At 38.0% G+C, this 27003-nt stretch overlaps 1 protein-coding gene across 1 annotated transcript in view; it reads right to left on the bottom strand.

Annotated features, from left to right (window-relative positions):
* CDH2 (cadherin 2) overlaps positions 1–27003 on the bottom strand; it is a 118755-nt gene that overhangs the window by 32551 nt on the left and 59201 nt on the right. Inside the window, exons 3-7 of the mRNA XM_027452186.3 lie at positions 6323–6549; positions 4336–4482; positions 3429–3584; positions 1574–1718; positions 355–527 (exon numbers count right to left, since the gene is read on the bottom strand). Coding sequence (XP_027307987.1) covers positions 355–527; positions 1574–1718; positions 3429–3584; positions 4336–4482; positions 6323–6549 — 848 coding nt within the window. The remainder of the gene's footprint in view (positions 1–354; positions 528–1573; positions 1719–3428; positions 3585–4335; positions 4483–6322; positions 6550–27003) is intronic.

The raw sequence follows: 27003 nt of genomic DNA on the forward strand, positions 1-27003 counted from the left end.
TTCAGCACCCAAGCTGAGCACCTGAAGCCTTATCTGCACTGCTCTTCTTTAGTGCATACCCATTACTCAAAAGCAATCAGGCTTTTGAGATGAGATTCTTTCCCAAACCCAATGGGCTTGAGAGTGACTATAAATACCAAGTATCTGGGGGTCTAATTTTCATCTGGATGCTAATTGTTCTTTTATTTATTTATTTATTTAAATGCTCTGGACCTAGTATAATAACTAGTGTCAAATGGGTGATAAAAGGGAGAAAGTTTGAGGTGGAGGGGAGTATTTGCAAATTACTGGCAAAACCCGCGCATCTACACACACTCTACACAACCTAGCCTATGGGATTAAGATTTGCCATACCTCTCTGTCAAGCCCAGCTGCTACGGTGATAATGTCACCAGTCTCATTGTTGATTGTAAACATATTGGGAGAGGGACTGCTTGGGGCCTGTGACAAGATCCTGTATCTCAGCATCCCGTTCTGTGCATTGGGATCATCGGCATCGATGGCAGTAACAGTCATCACGTAGGTTCCTAGCAGCAGGATAAATAATTGATTTTATATAAACAGTTTACTCAGATTACACAAGATCACTTACAAGCAATGGTCAAAGTATATATTTCTTTTGGTAAACTCTGTACATTCCTTCTCTTACTTAAAACAAACTGATTAAACCCAAGACTCACCAACAGAGTAATTAAAATACATAAGAGGAGATAAAAATACTTTTTGTTTATAAAATATCAGGTTTGTTTATAACCGAAGAAGCTCCATAAACAGTGAAATCCTACAGTTCTGCCATAAATAATATTTCTGTAACAACACAGCTTCTCAATGTTTAGATAAAAATATTATTAATTGGGCCAAAGGAAATATACTTAATTTTCAGAATTGGTGCACATACTGATAGTGGTTGAAAATCAGTGTAAATAATACTTTTTCAAAGGTCTTTGAGATGCATGTTCTTTCCAATTCAAATGCCAAGTCAATACTGTGAAGTGAGAAAATATATTTCTTGTGCTAACCTTTCTAATAATTTCATTTTGCACTACTGACAAATTAAGGAAGTAGTTTCAGCCATAGTGCAAACTTAAATATGAGCTGATTAGAATTTTAATGAGATGTGAACAACGTTTAGGATTTTCTCAAGAATTCAAATGAAAGTGTTTGATTTCAAATCCCTGTATTTCCAAGTCTCTGGGATTTTGAACTAAAGCTGGATCTGTTGGAAGACTCTTTAACCCTCCGATGTTAACTAAATGAATGTCAATTGCTATTATGAATATAACTGGAAGAGCTGCAACATTATAAATAGGACTTTCAAAAACAGAAACCTGAAAGTAATATTCTTAAATCCTTCTGTTTTAGTTCATATATACTTTCCTTCTTTGAAATTAATCCTAACATGCTACAAAGTGAGTTAAAAGTAAGGTGAAATAGCGAGACAGTATATGAGATTTCGCATATCACATTTTTAAGACACCTTTGACAGAGTTGCAGTTTGAAGACGCGTTTTGAAGATGATGAAGGGGGTAACTGCATACCTTTTTCCCCGCAGCTTAGAAAGCCCCCATCTTACCTGGCTTTGACCCTTCAGGGACTGTCCCATTCCAAACCTGGTGCAAGAACTCAGGTCTATTGTCATTCATATCAATGACATTAATGACAATATCAATAGGATTTTCCACTTGGTTTCCATTTACATCCACTGCATGCGCTCTCAGCTGCAAAAATTATCAGAAAAATGTTAGAATTTGCACAACATACAAGCATAAACAGATGCCACTAACAGTGGCATTAAATTACAGACCCGACAATTTTAGCTCAATGTACTTTATCTGTCACTGCTTCCCCATACTGAGCAACCTGAAAACTTGTATGATAATGGAACTGCTGTTCAGGCAACAAAAAAAGAAAAAAAAAAAACCTATTTTAAGTTTACATACTTTCTTCTTTGATTTGCTGAGAATAGTTTTGAATCATACAATTTTGATTAATACCAATGCTACAGTCAAATATAATTCTGTTTTTAATAATCACTGTTGGAAAACGCTCTCTAAAAACACGCGTATTTATATTTAGCAGATGATAACTTTAAAAGATATGTCATTAGCAATCCAAATGGAATGGACACTGGGATCATTTTCAGAAATTTTTATCTGATATTATCTATTTGTGTTACCTAGAACACCAAGGTAAAATTTGTGATAAATTACTGTCAGTAAACACAACAAAATCTGTCCAGGCTAAAATTAAGCTAAAGTTTATGGACTGAGTTTCAAAGATGCCAAGACATTTAAACTTAATACTCTGATTGTCAAAAGTGTCTGAGTAACTACCTTTGACAGCCAAACTTACCTAAATCATCTTAAATTGGACAGCCAAAAAAAAAAAAGGAACGCAGTACTTTCTGAAAATGTAAACCTATGTATCTAGGCCACAGCCTAGCAATTGCTAGGCAAAAAGCAACTTCCTCCTGTAAGCAGTCTTGCTGAAAACCATTATATATCTACCTTCTGGCTACAAACCTACTAGAAAAGAGCAAGGGGGCATGAATAACTCACTACTCTGGAAATGCCTCATATAAATGTAAATTCCTAAGTCAGTTAACCTTAAACTGCCAATGCCAAACTCAGTAAAATCTTGTGGATGCTGAAGTTGCTGTGCACTTAAAAGAGGCAGGCCCTATACACAAATGCCACCTGCTATGTCCTCTATTCAGGAGTAGCACTCGAATGGCTTCCCAGAGAGGCAGACGTGGAATGTTTTAATTCACAACATGCTTGAAGCTTTCTCTAGGACCTGAGTGACTTCAGTAACAATTCTAGTGTGGTCTCTCAGCAGCAGAGACAACTCTAAGTCAAAGCTCGGTCTCCTCTCTTCCTTCAACACTTTCTTTTCAACTAATACTGGAATCCATAGTCTACTCCGTCAATTTCTTTAGAGCAAAGAATATCATTTTCGTAAGCTGACAGACCTAATTTACAATTCAATTAAAATGCTTAGATTTGCCCCTGAAAATGAAAATTGGTAGGTTATTCTTCCTATCCATTTCTCAAATCACAGCTGCTGCAATTCTAATAGCAGTCACCCTAATTTAAGTTGCTAAATTAAAAGTAAACTTTTGAAAAATATACAATAGTGGAGGCGACTGTGATCAATGATCTGCATTTGAAATATAAGCTACAGTATCCATATTTCAATCTTTTAAAATTACTTTATATAAATACATTTAATCACTGTTTATGTATGTTAATGCATTTAAGCTGCTTAGACATAGTAAGAGTTAGCCTTAAGTACAATAAATATAAATCTGCTACAAACTCTTCAAATCATATCTCATAGAAAACTAAATGCCGGCTGCTCAAGTCATGTTTGAAGCAGATGTTAATCTTCAATTTGATAATCTGATTTATGGTGAATTAAACTCTTACATGAAAAGAAGCAATCTGCTCACGATCTAAAGGTTTTGTCACAGACAGCTGTCCTGAGATGGGGTTGATGATGAAGATTCCTGTTGGAGGCTGGTCAGCTCCTGGGCCAGTCACGCTGTACCGTAGCGAAAGGCTTTTATCACGATCAGACCTAATCTATGTATCAAAAAGAGAACATTTACATTAACAACCAACAACCAATGGATGGGACTGCTGCTGAGACAGTAGCACATCTTTTGCCTTTTTTTAGTCTTTATGCTAAGCTTGTGAAAATAACTGAATAAATTGTTCTGGAAATAGTATAAAGTTAGTATAAAAACTGAGGTTTTCAATTCCACTCTTTCATTTGTCAGAAAGCTGGTCAATAGATTTCCAGGATCATGAAAATATCTGCTTCATCCCATTCCCATTGTGCCAATACTCAGCTGAATTCAACAAATCCTTGTAGAAGTCCATCATGACCAACCAGTACAGAATAGAAGCCCTCCTGTGCTGGACTTTTGGCAATGCCAAGTCAGTGCTGCAGTCCTGTGAAGCAGCCTGCATCCCTTACCCCCATCACGTCCTGTTTCCTCCTGCCAACTTCCATACAATTCCTCATCTGGAAAACTCCAGTGCAGCTAACTGGAGACCTGGACCTACAGAGATCCTCCTCAACCAGCAGGAAGTTCTCAGGTTACTTACCACCTGAAGCTAGGCCACTTTCCACCAGTACAGGAGCATGGGGACAACTTAAAAAATGAGTAAACTAGCAGCCCCCCTACCTGCTATGCACAGAGGTAGCAAAAGTAATCAGCTCAAAACACTCTGATAAAGATCTGGACTATGGACAATACATCATTCACACAAAGTCTCTTCCAGAATTATCCAAGTGCCACTGAAATCACATATCTATTAAATTCCTTACCCTAACTAATTCTTGAGGAAAAGGTCCTCTGGAATTTTCTGGTAGGTTGATTGGAGGGATAACCCAGTCTCTCTTCTGTCTCTTCAGATGGCTGCTGTGCTTATATTGTTGCCATGGAAATATGATCTCTTCAGTTTTCTTTTGGTCCTTTCCCAGGTACATGGTAAAATTAAGCACATGTTAGGAGGAGAATTGCTAGATGTTATAAAATAATTTGTATATAATTGCACAATTGACTGAAAAGCTTTCATCTGAGTTAACAGAACTGTTTTATTTGCATTAACAATGGCATATGAAAATAGTCATTATTATTTACTACTGTACTACAGAATTTTAAAAATTGTTTCTTTTTTCCTCATTCATGTTGGAGGAGAAATGGAATTATAAACCATTTATAACATGGCACTATTGTGTAAACTATTCTCCACTTTCAGGAAAGTAGTTAATATTTTGCAGACTTTAATAGTATGCCTTTATGTATTTCTCATTAGCTGGAACTTCAGTCCAGGTAATGTGTTACTGTACATTAAATTTAGATCTGGGTGTTCTAAAATATAATTTGAGTTCCAAGAGAAGTTTAATACATAGTGGTAAGGAATGTCTCAAATATTTATGACCCTATTAAATCCCATAGAATTAATGCTGTAATTATTTTAAACCTATGTCAGCCATGATGGATGCTGTAGATGACCCACTTTACACACTGGGCATTAATCTCTGCCGGGTGTCAACATTCCTCGCCTATTCCCTTCTATAGCTGCAGTCATTTCAGCCTTTGGATGCCACACATATAACCACGCTAGCTTGCTTAAGGGCGGAGACAGGGAGACAAAAACATTTCCCAATCTTTTAAGAGAAAATCTCTCCCCCTACCACCCCTTCCCTTTCTCATTAATCTAATCAAATGTGTCACAGACTAAAAACAGACGCCAACTGAAGGCCAAATTCCACTACTCTGTATTCTACTGATGTTAGGGATGCCTGAACTGGATCTTTGGAAAGAACAGCGCATGCCATTGCATATCTATCTGCTCTTTTACTAGACAGACAAAATGACAGTATTTCCTTTGTTAAAAACGTGCCTTAAAAAGGTTTAAAACCAATCAGCAAATTGGCCAAAAAAAAAAAAGATGACGACACATCTTTGATTTTTAAAGTATTTTCAGAAAAACGTCCTGCGTAATCACACCATCTATTTTGAAATTATGCTTAAATCTTTAATGCGTATCCATAATAGGCATATTAATCCATGAATAATTTTGTTCCTTACTTGTAAATTAAGCGCTTTATAAGAGAAGGTAAGAAGCAGCAGGCAGTAAGTAATATTACAGACAAACATACTAGGCCTAATACTGTTTTCCTAAAGTAAATACGTTATGTTATTTGTATATTGATAGGTGTGATTTCTGTTACAGTACATGGTTTATCCTATGGCAGCTTCCAGCAGAGGGAGACTATCTTCCTTACCAAGTAGTGCTGGAATCATGAATAATTTACAGTCTCCAATTCGATTATGAAGGGACAAGACAAAGCCAATATTCCCTGCCAGAAATGCTTTCCTACTACTGCTGCAAATCTACAGCTCCCATCTAATAAACTTGACTGATGCACTGTAGCACAGATTTGTTTATTTTGCGGTTATATTTAACTGCTTGAATAAATACTGCAATACTCTCAAGCAATTTAAAATAAAGAAATGACCACGTCTGACTTAAATTCAGGTATAAATCTCAAACTATACAAACAAAAAGCTCAAACATAAATGAATTCTACATACTTAAACAGACATGCCTTTCCATGCCATAGCAAAGCTACAGAATAACAACAGAGGAGCTCTTTCTAAGGCTCCAGCTTCACAATTATACATGCAGTACTTGCCCATTAGTAGAATATCTCATGGAGAGGTGCATGACAGCAAGAATCAAAACTCTATTTTTAAGCCTGTTTCCGGGGATACGTTCATACAGATGGCATTTGGTTGTTTTACCTTTTCTGTGGCCCCTGTGAATGCTGGCTCAGGGGTTAGCTTCACCCTCATTTGCCATTCTTCCCGGGTTTCCTTGTCTTGAGCAGACACTACAAACTCTGTGGGCTCTGCTGAAAGTTGAAAGCTTCTCTCTGCGTATACCACACCGTCTTCATCTATTCTAAAATCTTCTGGCTCACTGCTTCCAAAGTGTATTTTTTTGTTTCCATCACAGCTTTGAAACCTCACTGTAAAACACACATACAAAATGAAGAACAAAAAAAAAATGAAAAAGCAGCCCATTTGAACTGTGTGTGATATAAAATGAATATAAAATTAAGAACAAATATTCAGAAACAGAAAAAAGTAACTAATTGCTATTACAATATGGCAAACGTAATCGTGAGTTTTACAGTTTAGTGAGTCAGTGATGTAACATCGATATTCTTCTGAGAAATACTAGGTAAAAAGAAAATTTTTAACACTAGATACACTGCCTGCCTCCTAAAGCTCCCTCAACCAAGGAAACGTTTCCCTCCATATCCCACACTGCATTTCAGTTTGTTTCTAGCAAGCATCTCTAGGGATTTGCACCTCAAGCCTCACAAAAAGATCGAATCAAGTCAAAATCATCACAAGCTGAGAAATCCTCAATGGATTTAATTGCACTGCAACCATAATCACAAACACAACTGTACTTCCAGTGCTTTCTCTCACAATGATGGTAAGTCAGAAACCTCCAAGTCAGTTAAGAGATTACCCGCTATGTCTTGTTTAATCCATGATTCAGTTCTAATATCTCAGGTACATCACTTATGAGCTCTTGGCTTAATTTTCCTCAGTCCTCATCCATAAGACAGAAGCAGCAGTAAATAATTACCTCACAGTGAAAATCTAAGTTAAGGACTTGACATTTATGTTTTATTTATTTATTTATTTTTCTTTTGAAAGCTACTTCATGTACCATGCACATCGATACACCCACTTAGGAATTACCCATTTTTTATTTAATGCCAACCTAGCCCTGGTTCCTTTTGTGCCACCTGAAAGATGCTCACTGGAACAAAAAGTCAGCAAAACTAATTGTATAGGTAACGATGGGAAGAGCACAGAACAGGTTACTGCTTTTTTTACCCAATTGCTTTGACTACCACTTATCTTCTGGGCTACTGCAAATAATAGTAGGTAAAAAATGGATGTGTGGTTTTAAAGCCAATGATCATCCTTTAATGTTTCCAAAGCATTGTGAAATATTTTGATCATATGGGCAACAGAAGTTCAAAACATCATTATGAAGGTTGTGCTGAAATGCACATAGTGAAGATGAAATGAGACTTTATGCCTCATTTCAGTTATTGGACTTTTTATATTGTGCTAAACCATGCACAAACTATTTAGCTTCAAAACCTAAAGGTCCCTCTCAAGAAAAATCACGACTAAATGCCATGCATCATATGCTTTCTTCTGTAATGCACTGGTTACAGGAAAGTATTGAGAAGAATCCTATCTTTTCTTCTTTGAACTTCAAGGACCAAGCTGATGTTCAGATGACGTATATTTTTTGTTTCTTTAGAATTTGTTTCTTTATTATACCCTTTCAATTATCTGGAATCCTCCATTTGCCCCCTCTTGACAGAACAGCTTTTATAAAATACTTCTTAAAATGGGTCTAGCATGTACTAAAGTGAGACAAAGTACAGCACCCCTCAAAACAAATGATAAAAACATCCAATTTCCCAGTGCTGAGCTTGCTGGGCTGTGCAGGGACACTGCTCTTTCCAGATGTCTCACACGGTTTGAAAGACTTCCTCTGGGAAATGCCTGCCTCTTCCTGGGGAGATGACCTTGCACGCCTTGTGCCACAAAGCACAGAATCCAGGAAGAACACACCTCCCTTGGTATAAAGCATCACTGCTAGGGCTTCTCCTACGGCTCCTTGTAGATGTTGCCTCAGGTCTTCCTCATTAGCAGTGGGAGTGCTTTACTGCAATGTTAATGAACACTTAGCCCTCAGCTTAATTTTTTATAGATGGTGCTCACTAAGGCTTGTTCCTCCTCAGCCCCATTCTACCAGCTCCATAAAGTGCAACTTCCTTTCCTACAGATTTTACAAAGGTCTGCAAGTCTTGGAGAAGATAACAGAGCCTCTGGTTTGTGATTCATATAGAAGGACAAAATTCACAAGCAGAAAAGATCCAGCTCCAAGATGTCGACTATAGCCGTCATCTCCCTCTCTTTTTAGCACTGAGCCTCATCACTTGAATCAGCTTACCATGACGGTATGCTGAAATGCAACAGCTAAGTGAGAAAATGCATGACCCAAAACCGAGGATATAAAGTTACTGGTTAAAATGAATGTACTAGCATCCCAAAATCATTACCACTGTCCTAAGGATGTAACTCTGACTAGTAGTTGGCCCTCACAACTGTATATTCTGTACTGGTAAGTACAAAACCAGAGAGATGCCCACTAAGAGTTTACTCAAAAGTCACTATGTCTCATATTTTAAGAAGTCAACCATTGAGACTGGAGAACTGAACAACGCTGCTCGTACGCTGCTGGTTCAGATGCACAGACCACCCACACCCCAAGAAAGCTGAAGAGAAAGTTGGGCTTCTGCCAAGTGTAATCCCCGTTGACAAACAAAACTTTCAGTTTGGAACAATTTGCATTAGGAAGCCAAAGGGGAGGGAGAAAAAATGAGCCATATAACCTATAGTTCTGTGCCTCTGTTGGCCTCTAATCTCAGCTATGGCTGCTCTCTGAACCTGATCTTCAAAAGACTGTCTTGACCAAAAGGATGAAGACAGAGTAAGATTCACCTCTGGCTCTTCTCAAGACTAACTTCTGAGAAGAACCAAGTTGAAAAGAGAATGAATATTAATCCAAACTTTGATCATCACTGGTTTTGATAAAGGTGAAATTTAAAAGGATTGCTACAGGCATTATGGTCCTTAAGACAAAGATACTACAACATTTAATAAAGATTTATTTCCAAGTACCACACAGTAACGTAATATATTATTTTTTTGAATATTTAAACTCATGAAGAATAGGACCTCACCCTTGCCCCCCATCTTTTTACATACAGACTGTAGCACAGAGGGGGGGAAAAAAAAAAAAAAACAACAACCAACATGCTCCTCCTAGCCACTTCACTGATATTCCTCCTCCGGGCAACTCTACATTAGGAAATTCAACGAAAACCCCTTTCCTTTGACAGCATCCTGGTAAAACTGTTAAAAACTGCCAGTGCTTTGTGAGAATTATTCTCCCTTTACAAGGAACATACGTTAACAAATTATACTCAAGTATAACCATCCATAATTAAATTACCTTGACAGAGTACAGGTTGTACAGTAGCTACTCTCCCCACAACTGTATGGTTATCAGTCTTGTAAATTTGATTTAGATCACTTTGCCTCATTTTTCAGTGTTCAACTGGTACAAACAAAGAGGGATTTCTGACTGTAGGTTTTTAATCAAAGATTTTTTTTGCCAAAATGCTAGAGGATTTTTTTTTTTTTGGTCACTGAAAATAATGACTATTTACATGAGTCATATATGTGCTAACAACCGCACTGAAAGGGGACATGCTTTCTGAAAGTCCCTTCAAGTTGGCAAATCAATTGTATGGATTCTTTTCATTTTAAAAAGGGTTAACCAGATACATTATACAGCATTCAGTCACTTTATATGCAGTAAAAAGAGTAATCAAATACCTAATTTTACTACTTAAAAACACTACTTGCATAAATGATTAGATGCAAATATCCCACAATCTGTAAAAACAACTCAGATTTAAAAGATATTTCCCTACTGAGTATCTTGGGCATCTTCTGAGAAGCATCTGCTTTTTAAAAGATTCCTAAGTGCCTTATCTGAAAACATGAGGAACTGTTCAGTCATGATCTGAAATATAACCATTTTGGTTTTAAAGAAAAAATAACCTTAAATCGTATCACAAGAATAATAAGGACACCTACCTTGAAGCATGGCAGTAAATGCAATTAATTCACATGCACAAAATGAGACCATGCACAAAGATTTACAAAAACAGAATCTTTAATCAGAATAAAAAATCTATCTCGTTTTGGCACTTGAATATTATTAATCATTAGACCCTACAGAGAAAAGGTCATTGCTATCCTGCTTTGGGAGACTTTTCCTGCACAAAAACAATTATTTAAAAAAAAAAAAAGAGAGAGAGAGAAAGAGAGAACCTCTCTGACTGCAGCATTCTTAGAAGAAAATCTACACCTCTGTTGTATTAAAACAAGCCCTCAAGCTAACTTCTCTTTTGCATGGAAGTAATTACAACATATGTATAAACGTGCACTGTAAAAAGAATTAAGAACTAAACACGCAAATTCATTTAAAGTGCACTAGAGAGCTACACAACTCTTACTCATGTCTAATGAGATGAATGATTCATAATATCTGTAAAATAAATGTCTAACCTCATGTACCTTACTAGTAATCTTCAATTACCTAGAATCATTTCTCAGACAACAAAAACCTTTTTTAAGCTACTCATGTTGGTTTCCACTCTTTGACAACTTTCTTCTGCTGTCTTAGGAAAATAATGCAAAAACTATTTGACACAAGGACTGAGCACAGAATTAAATAATGTGCTATACTGTTAACATTATTATTTTTTTTTAATGCAAATATTCATGTACAATATGGAGTTTTAATACAGAATTCTTGTTACTTGTTTTTACCCTGAGATAGTTATGTTGAGTTTGCCATTTGGATTTTTACATGTGGAAAATATCCAATTCATTTCTAGATAAAATTCAGATACATATAAATAAAAAAAAAGTGTATTTTCATTCCATAAATGCGATGGAACAATATTACTTGTCTTGAAAGTTATTCTCTGTGCCTAAGCTTCAACCTCAAGGCTAAGGCTCACTTAGAGGACATTGTGGAAATTGCAACAAATTCCAAATGCTAACAACATATGCACTCGAGCAATACAGTTAAAAGTGGGTATCATAAAATGGAAAAAACAGGTACATTTAATTCACTCAGGATCACTCTGCAGCAGATAAAATAAATAGGATAAGAAAGTAGCTTACATACAACCACCTGCCAGATATCACTTTTACCTTTGACAGTATGAGAAATTTTATGGAAACATTCTGCTTCACCTGTCTAGCTATCTGCATGCTTAATATCTGAACACTACCATCTCAAGAACACTCCGTATTTAACAAACCTTCCTATTTTTGCAGAGAGAGAAACCCAGAGAAAACCACACTCCAATAAACAACAAGAACAACAAAAATGCTTTATATAAATTAGTAATTTATTCAGACTGGCTACTCCTCTATCTGTAAGGTGATCTATTAGTCCTACTAACAGAGTGCAGATGCTCATATTTCAGCTCATGGCTCGCCAGAGTGGCATGTGAAATGCCCATGAGAAATTCCTTACTACAATTATAGATAACCTTCAAGTTTATATATAAAGTCACAGAAGTGGGTTTTTTACGTCATGGCAGACCATTATAATTCCAAAGAACTGAACTACATTCTAACTTGCTTTTTCCAACACTAATAGCACTTTTAAAGTGTGTCTGATTTGAGTTCAGCTTAAAAACGTTATTTAATTTTTGATTTTTTGACACGAGTGGTCTCTAACCATCAGGAAAATGTCTTGTTCTCACCTATAAGCTGAGAAAATTAGATACAGAAGTTACTGATGCAAAATAAATACAGAATTTAATCAGGTTATTTTAGACAATGGCATTTTTCTAACTGTATTATAATTGAATTTGTCATTATATCCCTTAGAGATACTTAATACACTAGCATTGTTTCTAATAGGTTCTTCTAGTCTGTTTTCTAATCCCCTTTTCCTTTGTCCTTTTACTTTCATGCACTGTAGATCATCCTATTCTTCAGATCATCCAGAAAAATCTCAAAAAGCTACTCATTTTGAGCCTTTTTGGGGTAACCAGCCTGTGACATTTCAAAAGACAGTCTGACTGTCAAAAGGCAGCTGCTTACCACCTTCCAAAAAGCAAGCCTGTTAATTCAGTAATTGCTTCTGAAAATCTCCAACCCTCCACCCTCGTGCTGAGCACTGCACTCTCCCACCCTCACCCATGGTGAGCAGAAGGCTGCTTGTGTGGATGGCAGGAAATGAACTGGAGTTTTGCCACTTTCTAAGGGCCAAATTTGGGCCATTTGCTTCTAATTCCTATTTTCACTTGACTTCACAAGCTTTACAGCCTGGTGCCAAGGGGAAGACAAAGAAACTCACAAAAAGGAAAAAAATTGATCGCACTTAAAAGTCTCAACAGAGATGAAACTGGGGATACATTTAAGCAATTTACCAACTTTACTTGTTTCATGATCTGACTCTTAGCAGCTTAACTTTCCCCATTTCCATGCTGTACTGTTTGCTTAATCATCTGTCTATTCAGTTAGGAAAACAATAATTAAAAGGAAAAATGATTTGCAACAGTTATGGTTTAATTCATACTGTACGCTTATTTCATTAACTGAAAGCAGTTCCAGAAGAGTGATCTGCAGCAGGCAATAGGTAAAGTCTAGCTAGTATTAATATATGACTTTACTCTATGGTATTAAGATGCTTGTAGTAAGTCATGTACTGCAGAAAAGCTGTTAAGTTGTATGAGAAGTTGTACAAAAAGTTGTACAATACACTGGTAAAAATAATTTGTGCTAGTAACTGCAATGAATGATCATTCGGTGCAATTCCTTTCCCTGCCCCACTCTCCAGACTACTACTTCTAGACAGAAGAAAGAATACATGTATTTCCTAAAACACACTTTCAAAGTAAAGTAGTCTACACAATGGCAGGTGGGTGGAAACTTTATCTCTGCAGCATGTATTTTTCACTCTTAATTTGTACAATTGCTTTTTTTTTTCCTTATTCTTTTTTAAAGTCTTGCACTGCAAAGTGCAAATGGGAAATGTCAAAGCACAGAGCATACTCAGTTCTACATCAGAGGCCTGCTTCCTCATTAACCCAACCAACTCAGTCACTGGGGGCTATTTTTAAAGTATTTTCTTTCATAGGTAGTTATCACAAAACTGCCCAATTCTAACATTTGTAGTGAAAGACTTGCACAGCTCTTTAATAAAATCCAGTTTCCAGTTCCCATAATCCTCTTTGTTTACAGAACAAAGTCATAATAGGCATACCAGAATGAAAACAGGGATAATGTTCTTTCTATTCGATAGAAATGCCTCTGCAGCTTTTCAGAATGGGAATGCCAGCCATCAGCAAAACACAGAACTGGTATCTCAAACAGAGTCCAAATTATATCTGATTCACTGATCCTTTTCAGTTCTTGCCTCTACCACTCACTGACACAAAGATCTTCTGCGCTTTGACACCCCTTTTGTCATTATTTAAAAAAAAAAATACAGAAAAAGAGAATAAGCATCTTCGGGGAGGGGAAGTACTTCTATTTCAACAACTGCTTTTGTTTTAAAACACAAAAAGGTCTCTTTCTCTTTTCCTCCACTCTGCATTGCTTAACGAACTTTTGCTATAGATGAGCCTGTAGGCTCCTGCGGAGTTCTGCTAGAGCTTTTTCCTAGAGGATGCTAACTGAAAGAAAATTCGGTAATAAATGTCATTTCTGTACTCTGGAGTATGCAATGCACCTTTAATACTTCCCCAAGTATACCATTCTACACAGTAATAAAAAGAAGGATTAAACACTAATCTCTTATACCCATAATGCATCAACTGACTACACCTGCTAAAATCCAATTTGGTAATTAAAAAATATCTACCGAACAGTCAAACTGAGAGACTAAAGGGAAAGTACTGTCTTTAGAGATAGCTAGCAGAAAACAGCTTCAAAATTCAGGCACTTAGCACAAACCTATTTTTACCTCTATTCATTTTTATGTGACCTTAAACAGTGTAAGAAACAAATACCTACAATTATGGTATAGCAATTACAGGGCAGTTTTATTGCTACATTAATGACTTAAATATTAAATATCTAGTAAAAACTAGATAAGCAGCATTGCCTTTTATTCTGTCTTAAGAAAACACCATTTTTTTTTCTTTAGCAATAAGGAGAGAGAGACGCTTTTATATATTCTCTTTGTTAACTGCTCCTGGCTCTAACCTTCTTCTAGGCTTCAAGTTTCTTTTTTTTTTTTTCGTAGCATTTCTTTCTTCTCCATTCTTCCTCCTCCTTTCTCTAGGTGTTCAATTTTCTTAATTTTTGAAACTTTTTTTCTTATTTACTTTGCTCCCCAACTCTCTCAGTTTTTCCTGCCCCCTCATTCAACTGTGCTCCTGATGGAGGTACAGAGGTGCTGAAGCTTTTCTCATTTCAGGCTGGCAACTCAGGGTTCAAGCACACCTAGGTGAGAAGAGGCTGTCACTGGAGGGCTGCCCTTAAAAAAAAATAAACTAAATAAAAAGGCAGGCTTCTGGAGTTCCTGTAAAGATCCAGGATGTGCTGATATATCAAATGGGCACATGCATACTTTCAAACAAACTGATGATCTGTTTCACTCATGCAACAGGTCAGCTGTTTTCAGTGGTAGCTTAAGCCCCCACACTTCAAAGGAGTTTAAAAACAACAACAGAACATAAGGGAGAAGTACGCATACATCACAGTTAGGGTATATTTCACTTCTTACTGTGAAAAAAGTAAAACAAAATTAGAGTCTTTTCTCCTTGAATTACTGAGCAGCCTGGCAGAAACAAGTGTATTTGCACAGTATTAGAACCAGAATTCCCAGCTTTGGCAAAATGGCAGTGATCCGGCCAATAATCCCATTTCCAATGAAAAAACAATTCTTGAAACAGATGTGGGACTGTTTATTATTCATAACTCTGACAGGGACCCCAGGATATCACCTGTTGCTTGACAGCACATTTTACAGTCCCTCCCAGGTGGCTCAGTGGACAGGGACAGATGCGTGGCCACCTGGATGCGCCTCCTTGGACACACTGAGCTGCTAGAGATGCCACAAGAAGAAGGACATTTTCCCTAAAGCTGATTTTCAGCTTCACAAAACAGCACATATTTGAGAGTGAAGAAGTCCGATAGAAGACTCATAGTCTTCTTCATATGCCACCCTGTAATGTCGAGCCAGGACAAGAGGCAATGGAGAAAAGCTGGAACAAAGGAGGTTCCCTCTGAACATCAGGAAGCACCTTCTCTACTGTCCAGGTGACTGAGCAGTGGCATGTGATGCCCAGAGGGACTGCAGATGGAGATCCCTTGAGATCTTCGAAAGCCACCTGGACAACCTGCTCTTGGTGTTGCTGCTTGAGCAGGTGATTGTACCAGATGGCCTCCTTCCCACCTCAGCCATTTTGAGACTCTGTGATAACAAATGGGTGCTCATTATCTTAGCAAAGAGATAAGCACCCATTTTGCTTGAACACTGCTTTTACAACCAAAAAGGACAGGAAACTGAACAGTTACCAAATAGGATAGAAGCAGAGACAGCCTAGCATTATTTACACTGATGTGTTAGATAGCAATAAAAATCATAAATCCCAGGGATTATACTATCACTGGATCATGTCCAGTAGGCCTCGGGCAGAAAACTGGTTGCCATGGCAGCTTAGTGTTATCTATTCAGACCTGAAGATTTATTATTAATAATAATAATAAACAGATATCTACCCTTAACAATAAAAAAAAAAAAGTATCTTGTGACTTGAACAGGCCACAGCAGTACTTTCTGTAACAAAGTGGAAGACAAAAAGCTATGGTAACATGGCTCTCTTGTTGGAAAGACGTGTGTGTGTGTGTGAAAGTAACATGTAAATGGGTATTCTTAAAATGGCAAAAGTTGCATGCTAATGATTGATTATTTAATGAACAATTTTGGATGGGGAAATACCAGGATAACTGCCAGGAATTTGTCTAACTGCATATACTCAAAAGTACTTCCATCATCTGGGTTTTTCACTGGAACTGGTTACATTTCCTCTGAATGCATGTCACATCCCCATCAGATGGAATAAATGCATGTAGATACCTAAAAATTAACAAAGAAGCACTAGTATCAGTGCTTCCTATTTAAATGAATTATAAAGATGTAGGAAATCTCTGAGCATTGCCAAACATGGAAATTCACCTGAAATGTTTTATCATCAAAGTGAACCCTTAAAGTTGTATTCAGTTCTACACATAGAGCAAAGAGTACTTTCTTTCTGCCCCCTCTTGAATGAAAATGTGCCCAAGGATCAGAAAAAAAATAACAATAATCCAGTGCTGGAATACTCTTCAGTGACTGGAACACAGCAAATGCTTTGGATGATTAATAATTACTTTTATCCTCTTGATTGATTACCTAACCCATATTCTCAATGAGATGAAACATCATTGCAACATTAACGAATCTCATCACCCCAAAAGGCAAACCAAGGAGGAAGAGAAATATGGTTTCTTAGGATAAATAACTACAGACTCAGGACTTCAGACCTGAGTCTCTTTCCAAATTACCTTATAATTTAACAGAAAGCTCACCTGGCTCTAGGTAAGTTAGAGAAACACTAGTTGCATGCAGAAAAGCATCATCACATCTGACTACGCTACACAGAGGAAACTCGATCGACGTGAGGTCACTTCTGTACAGCTGACACAGTTTAAGTCAAAATTCAAGTGGCGCTATTTGATTTCACAAACATTTACCATTCTTTGCACACCTTGTTCTAGGGATTACAAAATTATGAGGCTCAAATAATCCATTTAAATTGACAGGAATAAGGAAGGTGTTATGCTTGGAAAAAACATGTATAAAAACTGTTTTCTTCTCAAAATGCAGACAAGCATAACTGCAGCACAACATGGCACCTGGGATAATCCAGGAAGAAAAATAAAAGAATCCTTGGACACAGAATGCAGACTAATGAGAAGGATACAGACAGGCTTCATTCAAGAAGCAACTTTCAATACAACCACAGAAAAATTAAGACATACTTTAGGATCCTATGCCAAGACAATGCTGTGCAAATTTATGCAATTTATTCCAGGTAACAGCCTTCTTGGGGAACAGGCAGACGCAGACCTGGCTGAACAGCCTCTCATTTAACAATCATGATTCAGTCTAGCCACAGCAGAACAGAAAAGAAAACGAACAGCAGACGTTAAGGATACGTTTCCTATGATAAATGCGGCTTTTTTTTTTCTTCTTTTTTCTTTTTTTGTCTAGACTTTCCTGTGGGCCTTGTGAGTGCAAAACACAAGATACTTGATATTCAAATTGTGTTAGATTGGAATAATGCCTGAAGATGGCAGGGGCTTCACTGATTGTACTAGAACTAAAATCCTACTTTTAGAAAGGCCTAAGGACTGGAGCAGGGTATTACCTTTCTGAACCCTTCTGCTGGGTGAACAGTTCCATGAGCTTTGAGACCAAAGATTAACGTTATAAATATCACAATGAATTTCCTCCATGTGATGATGATTCCTGAAGGGAGTCATCATTAGGATTCATTTGTAGATGTGCCAATTAACCTATTACTGTCTGTGTCAAGACTATTTTGTTGAGTAGCAGTGAGGTATTGTTCTCTGTGCAGCCTTGATTTTTCAATTATTAGCCATGACATTCTAAATTTCTTAGTACAGATTATGCAGCATCACCCTCCAAATGCTAAGAATGCAAAGTCCCCAGGGATTATCTGTACAGTGATCAGTATAATGGGACTGTTTCTTGACTGAGAGTCCTTGGTACTAGATAAAAATAGTAATAATTTCAAATATTTACATGAATCAAACGTGGTTCAAGCACCTGGATAATGGAAACATTCGTTCAGTAGTAACTTGCAAAATTGATGCATCATGAAACTGAAACTAAATTTGCTTGTAAAAGCTAAATACTGTCTTATTCTGATAGGAAAACTTGCCTCATTTTACTTACCAGAATACTAAATATTCTGTTTCAAAAGCAATCTGAGTGGAAAAGCCCCATTATAGTAAACATTTCAATATTTCAATGGTTATTTCAAATTGCCATCTGTATTTCTCTCAATATTCTTCAAATGTTTGAGCTTCCAGAAAAGGCACCTGTGGTATTCAGTCATGTGAACAAACATCTCTTTTCACTTCCTCTCCCTCAAAACAATGCCAGTTTGCAAATGGAATAAAAAACCAACATGCTGCATTACCACAGACTTCAGAAAATACTGCCCAGTATGTCCTACAGTAATGACCACTGATGAGGAAGTTGCTGCACTGTTAGTGTTCCTAAAGATATGATAGATATCATTACAAACATCTTGTACAATGATTACTGAAATGCTGCACTACGATAGCTAAAATAAGCAGATTCATGATTGATCTAAATGACTACTCAAATTGCTCATGGCTAAATTCTTTCTTCTCCTGGTGCATGAAGTGCTGTTCCTCTCCAATAAATCTCAGACACTTACTGTAACCAGGATGTGCCTTTATATGCATATGAAAATGCTTTTGGTCCATAAACGCAATAGTTTCACCTACTGGGAGAAGACAAAGTCATTCAGCGAGACGACATACTGAATTTCTGTTGAAACAAAACTGTGGAGTGTGAAATAGCAACCTGTCATCAGATGTTGGGAGTCTGATGTTCATCAGTGGCAGCTGAAAATCACTCTCTTCCCCCCCCCACATATGTTTGAGGCAATCAACAGCCATCAGCATGCAAGTCTGGCCAGTCCCCATCTTGCAGACAAAGACTAGAGGTAAATTGTGCAACGCTGTTTAAGATCTATTTCACTGTGCTTTAGGGCTGTGTTTTAAGAAGTTGGAAAACAAAAACGTGAAACAAGCATCCACCCTGAAAAACAAAACAAAAGAAAAACAAGGCTCCATTTTTTTTCCTATTAATTTCAGGTAACTTCAATGCAGGTGCTCTCCACTACAATCTACTTCCTCTTAATATGCATAACATTTTTTTGGAGAATGGAGCCAAATCTACATCATTCTACTTAATGTCATATTGAAGATGATGAATTCTGGAAGGTAAGCAAGAGCAGTTGCCCGCAACATGATCTTCCCAATGAGTAGAGAGAGCCTGCAGATGTACTTGGCAGTTGTCTGAAATGTGCTACCCAGAACACGTGGTGAAAGGCTTCGTTTGGACAGGCTGCTCACAGGGATGGCACTGCAGACTTTCCTGCAGGCTGCTTTTCTGACCAGTGGAGAGCACTCACCCAGCTGGTGCATAACACTCTGATGAGGTAACCAGACATGTAAGCAAGAAATATAATCTATTAGAGCACCCATCTCAGCTGAGCACTCTCGAGTCTGAAATAATGCTTACTAAGTTGGACAATACCACCGGTAAATGAGGGATGCATTATTTTCATTTACTTCTCAGGACTAAAATGATGGTATCTAAAGCTCACCTTCCCCCATGAGAAATGGGTTTCTGAAAACTAAAAGCAGCCTCTCTGGCAGCAGCAGAAAGCAGCACGTGAAATTTAACAGCGATGACCTTACAATAAACATCTGAGCTACATTTTAAAATACTGGCACTGAGACATTATTACTTTGCTTTGATATACTGCCAAGAGAAAGCAAAGATCCATTGAAAATTGAACTCTATTTAGAAATCACATCAATTTTTCAGTAATCTTTGTATTCTGTATATGGAACTTCAAGATGTTACAAAAGACAACAGACTATGACATCATAAGATAATAATATTAATGTGAAGGTCTCAACAGTTCCATGCTTACTATTGTCATATATCAGAAAAATCACTAAGGAACATATAAATTATGCCACAGATGAATTATAGAGTAACTTGTGTATGGAGAAAGGCATTTGAGTTAAATTACAAATACTTCTGGCTCACAAGCATGCAATACGGCTGCTGTTTCTTAGAAATAACTTTTTGATTAAATTCACTACAGCATTAGTTTTTCTTTTAAAATGCGCAGATACCACTTTAAATGTGCCACTGTTGGCATTTTGCCCGTTGTAAACATAATTAATCATTTTCTAAAAACTGCTATCACTAACTAATCAGAAGTACTAATCTACAAGCAAGTTTACTTTTTGTTCAAGTCCTTTGTTGCTGTATGTTTTCAATACTGCAGTTTAACTTTTTCTTTGTAGACCAAGGAAACAGAATTAACTTGACACATCTGATATTTTAGCCATGCAATAGTGTTTAATCTGTGGTACTCAACAAGCCCTCGAGATAAAAATTGGCAACTGCATTCAATCTACCTACAAATCACATTCAGCTTTCTTATGTACAGCTGCGTAGCTTTGCTTTAACTTTAGCTTATGTTCACTTCTGATAGATTTCTGCTTTTGCTAAGTATTGCTATGCTGTTTAAATGTTATCTCCCCTCCTTTAATACACCCTGTCTCCATCATGACTTTCATATGGCACAACCTGATTCTCTGCCTTCGTGTTTTCTACCTAGATGTCTCCAAGCAGTACTTTCCACAAAACGCGTCCTTGTTGCTCAGGGCAATACTACTGCCATGTAGGTCCTTGTCTCTTAGGTGCCAGTAAGATGTCTCTTATTCTCCCAAGCTTAAGGGAGAGAATAAAAAAAAAAACAAAAAAAACCCTCAAGCTCCAAAGGTAACAGACTTAGATGGTCTTCCCAAAATCTTGATGCAGTGAAACAGAGCCAAGAGAAACAGCAGTGTCTTAGGACATGGTTGTTCCTCACCTATGATAGCTTATGGCATATTAGGTATTTTGGGAGAGAAGGGACACATCCTTTCTTTCTACTGTTCTGTCAACTGAGTCTTCCCCACCACAACTGCAGATGCTTTTACGTAATGATAGCTGACAAGTGAATGTAACTCACGTCATTTTTACAAAAGGTTCACAAACAATTCTGAAAGCCATTCTAACAAGCAGGTGAAAGGTCCAGAAAACTTTCACACAGGAATCAGAAAGCATCACTGAAGTGAGCGCTCTTCCCTTTGACCCAGCTGACCCTTACCACACCAGTGGACTGCACTAAACAGTCTAGGGGAACATGATGAATCTTCTAGTGCTATCCGACTAACCCTCCTTCCCAGTGGTTGTGTGTTTACTAGAAATGAGGCCTTAAAATCCAAAAAATGTTGATGCTGTAGAGCCACACATCACCAGTTCCAATAATATAGCTAATCCAACGTGAGTTACTTATAAATGCTAATACGTGAAAGGGAACATGTTCTATTGATGTTTACTCCATCCACCACAGGACTGCACAAGCATACTAGCAAAACCAAAGAAAGGTGTATGTGCAAAACTACTGATGGGGACATCTCTCTTGACACTACTATATATATAGTAGTACATCTTTGTTATGTCCCTCTGTCAACATATGGATAGAAATACCGAAGGTCTGTAAAGAAAAGTTGGAAAATAAAACTGAGTAATGCAAAAATGAATGATGACAAAACCAACCCACACTGTCCTGAAAACCTGTCACCACTTAACTACTTAAAATAATCTTTTTCTTCCTATTTAAAAAAAATAAAATAAGTGAGTATGATTCATGTAAATGCTTCCTCTCCTGTCAAACAGGAACATTCTGTCTTGGTAGCCTCATCAGGACGAAAGCGTAGTTGAGCCTGTGATACTCATTGACCTGACAGGAAAAAGGAATGTTTAAGAAAAGAAAGCTATGTCCTTCCTCTAGATAGAAATGGAAAGGATTTATCTTTCCCTAAGCGTCTTTTCAATCAGGTAGTAGCTCTGATCTAAAAAATATTTATTAATAGCATTTCATGCTTTTCTTGGTTGTGGTCACGATCTGGAGAAGGCTTTTTTTGTTGTTGTTGTTTTGTTCCTACAGAAAAAAGCCATTCTTCTGTACATTTTTCATTTGAGTCTCAAATACATTCAACAAGGCCTTGTCAACAAACGTGTAACTTTGAATTAGAGGACTGGTTCATCAAAACTAAACATGGTTTCAATACTGTTTAATGCAGGGCTGTAAAACATTGCTGCATTCCAAAATTAAATTTACCATATATTTTAAAAGGCATATTTATGTTCCTGCAACAGTATTTTATTACATTTCACTTACTGGACCAATAGCCAAGTCTACATTTCTTGTCTCCTCATAAACACAGTACATAGGTAGTAACGATTTGACCATTTCCTCTCCTTACAGTGACTAAGGAGATGATAAATTCAGCAAAGGATAAGAAATAACATTATTGCTGGCTTCACACACACCTACTACAGAACATGATCTGAAGTAAATATCCAGTGAAGGAGAACTAGACGTAGCATCTCTTGCTGCCCCTGTTAGTGCTGCCTTACTGCGTGACCCATAGGAACATCCCTCCCTGGTGGACCTGAAGATGTTTCCCGACCCCTGTAGAAGGAGAGACAGGAGGGAGCAATTGCTGCCCCTACCAGGCTGAGCCCCAGCAGCTGCACAGGGCAAGAGCCGAGCCTCGGTGATAAGCAAAACTCCTGCTCCTCCTGTAATCCTTACAGACCTCTGTCTTCCCAGGCGCAAGAAGTGATCTCAGCCTCTCCTCCGAGCAGGAGGTAACGCTTTGACACAGGGACACACAGCTCGAGAACAAAATGCGAAATGACATGGGGACCAGGGAGCTGCTGCAGGAGCAGCTCCGCCACATCGGCGGAACGAGAGGTCGTGCAGGTCAGCAAAATATCAAGGGCAGCAAATTGTTTAGCGACTATTTTGTTTACTGCGCAAGTGGCTTTGGACTGGGAGGGGCGGTAATTCTTTCCAGCCTGCCTTGGGCTGTGAGAGCTATAAAAGCGTTTGTACTTGACTGGTGTCTGGGGAAATCAGACTGAGCTCTGGGGCTGTTCACTTATCAAGTTTGGCAAGTGTTATGCTATGTGTGGCACACTTAAGATTTTTCTCTCTCCCCCTCCCCATTACTCCATGTAACATGCCAGAAAAAGTATTAAGCATGCCAGTCCAAAAACCAAACAAAGAGCAGGCAAACAAATCCTTCTAACACTGTTTAGCAAAATGCTTTTGATATGGTTTACCGTTTTAACAAGAATTTGCCTTAATCTTCATAGAAAAACATGATGCCTCATAGATGCCTGGTGAGCAAATCTCTCTGAGGCTAAACATTTGTATGGGAAGCTGAAGGAAGCTATAAATTGCTGAAAAAGAATTTCGTTTACAGCTTAGCAGAACTTAAGTGACAGTGCCCACTAGCAGGCATTAACAACAACAGCAACAGAAACATGGATTTTTTGAATTTATTTATGGGCCATTAATGTAGTTTATGTTGTTCTGCTATCATGTGTTAAATACGAAATTATAACACAGCTGGGGACTACAGAGAATTTCAGTAATAACCCTGAACAACCATTTTATCTCTAGCTCCAACCCTTATCTAGGCAAAAGCGCATTTTTGTTAAAATTGCTAGAACTAAAGTCAACTGTAAAATATTACATTTTTGAAGAATAAGGTGACTTGGGTTAACACTGAACCATCTGCACGGAGGAACAATCCACCTTTCAAAATGAAAATGTTCATTTAACATGAAACACAGAAATGATTAATTTAACAGATTATAAATTGTGACTATTAAGTGCAACTACCAACATTAACTCTGAGAAAAGACTTTGTTTTGTCCTTTAGGTTTTGATAGTGCACAGTAGATTAAAACTAATTATAATTTCAATATCTTCATCATTAAGTAACTCTGCTCACATCAGCCAATTTACTAAAAACATTACATGGATGCTAAACAAATGATATATTGTTCAACTGAATAACTAAAACCAGGCAGGCACAATATTAGGGTGAATTTAGGCAAGACCTGAAAAGCTTGTTCCAATGGAACCAATCAGCCATAGCTTGTTAATGGAGTAAGTCCAATCAAATCAATCTGGAGTTCTTACAAGTCTATATAAAACTCTAAAAACCTGTAAAATCTGTAATAAGCCTCTTCGCTGACTTCCAGGCATTACTTACTGCACTGGTCTGTTAAATTTATTGGATGGCCTCTACTGGATATTTGAGTTCATGCTGTTTTCAACAAACAAACAAACAATCATTAATCTTATTTTTCCTTGTTTTAAATTAAGAGGGGGAAAAAAAAAAAAAAGAGGAGACAGCTAACAGAAAAACAAATTAAAAGCAAAGATTTTAATTTCTGATGATTTCATTTGAATGTTGAACAAATACATGTCTGGACAGGACAGACATCTCAAATTGATACTTAATAAATAAAACATCAACAAATGAAGACCAGCTTTTTCGTAGTAAAGTCACCATATTTGCGCAGAAAGTGCTGAAGGGAAACAAGTAGACACCAGAAACCTCTTTGTACTGTACACTTGTATTGATTTGGAAGAGTTTGGTATGCATGAGGACTACAAGACTGCATCTTAAGGAAATAAAAAGGAGCTACAACACCCTTTGTACTGCCTGGATCTTTCCATCAAATGGTAGTTTTTCCTAACGTTTCATCAGTAACAGAAAAGGAGGGAAAATAAAGGCTGGCAAAGCATTACGCATGCACTGGTCTCCCCACTCCTCGCTAGCAAATTCTCCTGCCCCTCAATTAGGCTGCTCTGCACAGACCCAGTGCAGTCAGCAGAAGAACAGAGCAAGTGTTTCTCAACAGAGACTGCTAAGGAAATACATGACTGAGTCTCAGTACCCACATGTGGGGATGGAGGAAATGCATCTGCCAAGTTAGTTATGGCCTGGATCATGCATATCAGGTTACTCTCCTTCATTCTGCTATAGGCTGCAGTTCCGCTAATATTGACATCTTACCAGTCCTTTCTTACTATCTCTGGGCAAGTCCGTCCTTATCCTTTCAACTATACCAGAACTGTGTTTACAGAAGTCAATTTATCTTCAGGATGCTGGATTCTGAAATTAATGGTCTACAACGAAAGCTAAATCAATACAACATCTTCAGGATATGAGGTGGATTTGAAAGCATAGATAAGATAAGCAAAATTGACAGAAGATCTTTAATTAAGATTTCCCAACATATACAAATATGCCAAATTAAGATTTCCCAACATATTATATGTATTTATACATGTTGGGAAATCTTAATTTAGCTATGTATTTTTGTAGTACATTGGGGTTGCCAACAGAACAAAATTGCAGTCACTCAGGCTGAAATTTGCCATGAGAGAAATTTCTTTTTTATCTCAGCAAATGGGTCTTATCTCTGACAATCAGCAGTAGGAAAAACAGCTGCTTCACTCCTACAGATGTCCACGTTAACCACCTTGACAAGGCCCACTGCAGGGATGGGATGCTGTTCTCAACTGTTGCAGTTAAATGACAATGTTAAACCTAAACCCCAGAAATTATTAGGTATCTTTAACTACTCTTCCCTTTAACTACAAGGTACCAGTCTTGGATCCAACTTCTCCTAGATAATTTAAAAAAAAAAACAGAGCAATGTAATTCCCAAAGCTCCTGGCCTCACAGGAGACAACACGTGCTGCCCTTGAAAATGCTTTTTCATTTGTAGTTTTCTCTACACAAAATGGCAGAGAAGTACCTTACACAAAAAGGGCTACGGAGGCCATAGTTCTGGGGCAGAAAAATGCAGGGAGAGGATTATAACGTTACTGCTCAGACAACACGTTCCCTCCACCCAAATCTGAAAACCGTGGCACGGAACTGCAGAGAAATCCTAAAACTGTAAGTATTATTTTGACTGTCTCTACTTAAATTTTCAACGAGCAATCATTCATGAGAAAGGCACACAGGGGCAACAAAGAGCAGGCAGAACAGCAGACTCAGTACATCTTTATTCAGCGGCAGGAAGGCACTATTATCTGATGCAGAATGGGCCTGACATGCAAAGAAAGCCGGCATTGTTGCAGGCCGCACTGAGAACACCCCAACTGCTCACTGCCATATTCACAAAAAGATGAGCTGGGACGACCCAAAGTAATGCCTCTAAAACCTATAAACTCAATTCTCAATTCTTGTAATAAAGCTAAAGCCCAAGCAGGCAGGTGAAGTGCGTACTGCCCAGAAAACCCAGGGAAAACAAATGTCTGGAGACCGGCCTTCACAGCCCGTCTCGGCAAGCACGCTACAGAGCGGCAGTAAAAGATGCAGTCAGCCTTCTAGACATGGTTGTCTTGGAGACACCAGAACACACTGCACCGATGACAAAGGAAACAAAAAGCTGGATGCACTTTCTAAGGCTTTTAGTCCGCTCTCTTTCATCTAGAGTTTATGGAGGAGGGCCTCCCTGGGATGGGTATGTGAGGAATGCTGGCATCCCCACCAGCTCCCTGGGGTAGAAATCCGTGCTGGCTGGGGACAGCATTTTGCACAGCCCTCCTCCTCCTCGGTTAGGGACACCACAGCACGGCACAGCACCTCGAGCACACAGGACCGAGGTTTCGAATGAAGGCATTGCTCTGCACCAGCATTAAACCCTTCCACCTAAGGATATTTAGCTCACAGATGCCGAGTGGTTCGATAAGAAAGGGGGTTAACTTCATAAGCCTCGCATTAGCTTCTCCTGACACCAGACACTTGTGAATGGGGGGTTTTAGCTGCAATTAGTCTTTTATGAAGCTGATGATCAGTAACTGCAGAGAGCTGGGTCTGCTTTTAAAATGATTATGGAAAGCCAGAAGAGCTGCCAAGTGAACTCTTATAAAAGCAGTCTGTGACCCAGAGAGAGAAATAAAGCACGCCGTGTCTCCTGGCTTGTGCAAGGGCCTGGGAGCCGTGCTGGGGATTATTTCCACTTAACCAAGCGGTCTGCTGAGAGATTCCTTCCAAACTAT

This window comes from Anas platyrhynchos, chromosome 2 (genome assembly GCF_047663525.1).
Source record: "Anas platyrhynchos isolate ZD024472 breed Pekin duck chromosome 2, IASCAAS_PekinDuck_T2T, whole genome shotgun sequence".
NCBI classification, from domain to species: Eukaryota; Metazoa; Chordata; class Aves; order Anseriformes; family Anatidae; genus Anas; species Anas platyrhynchos.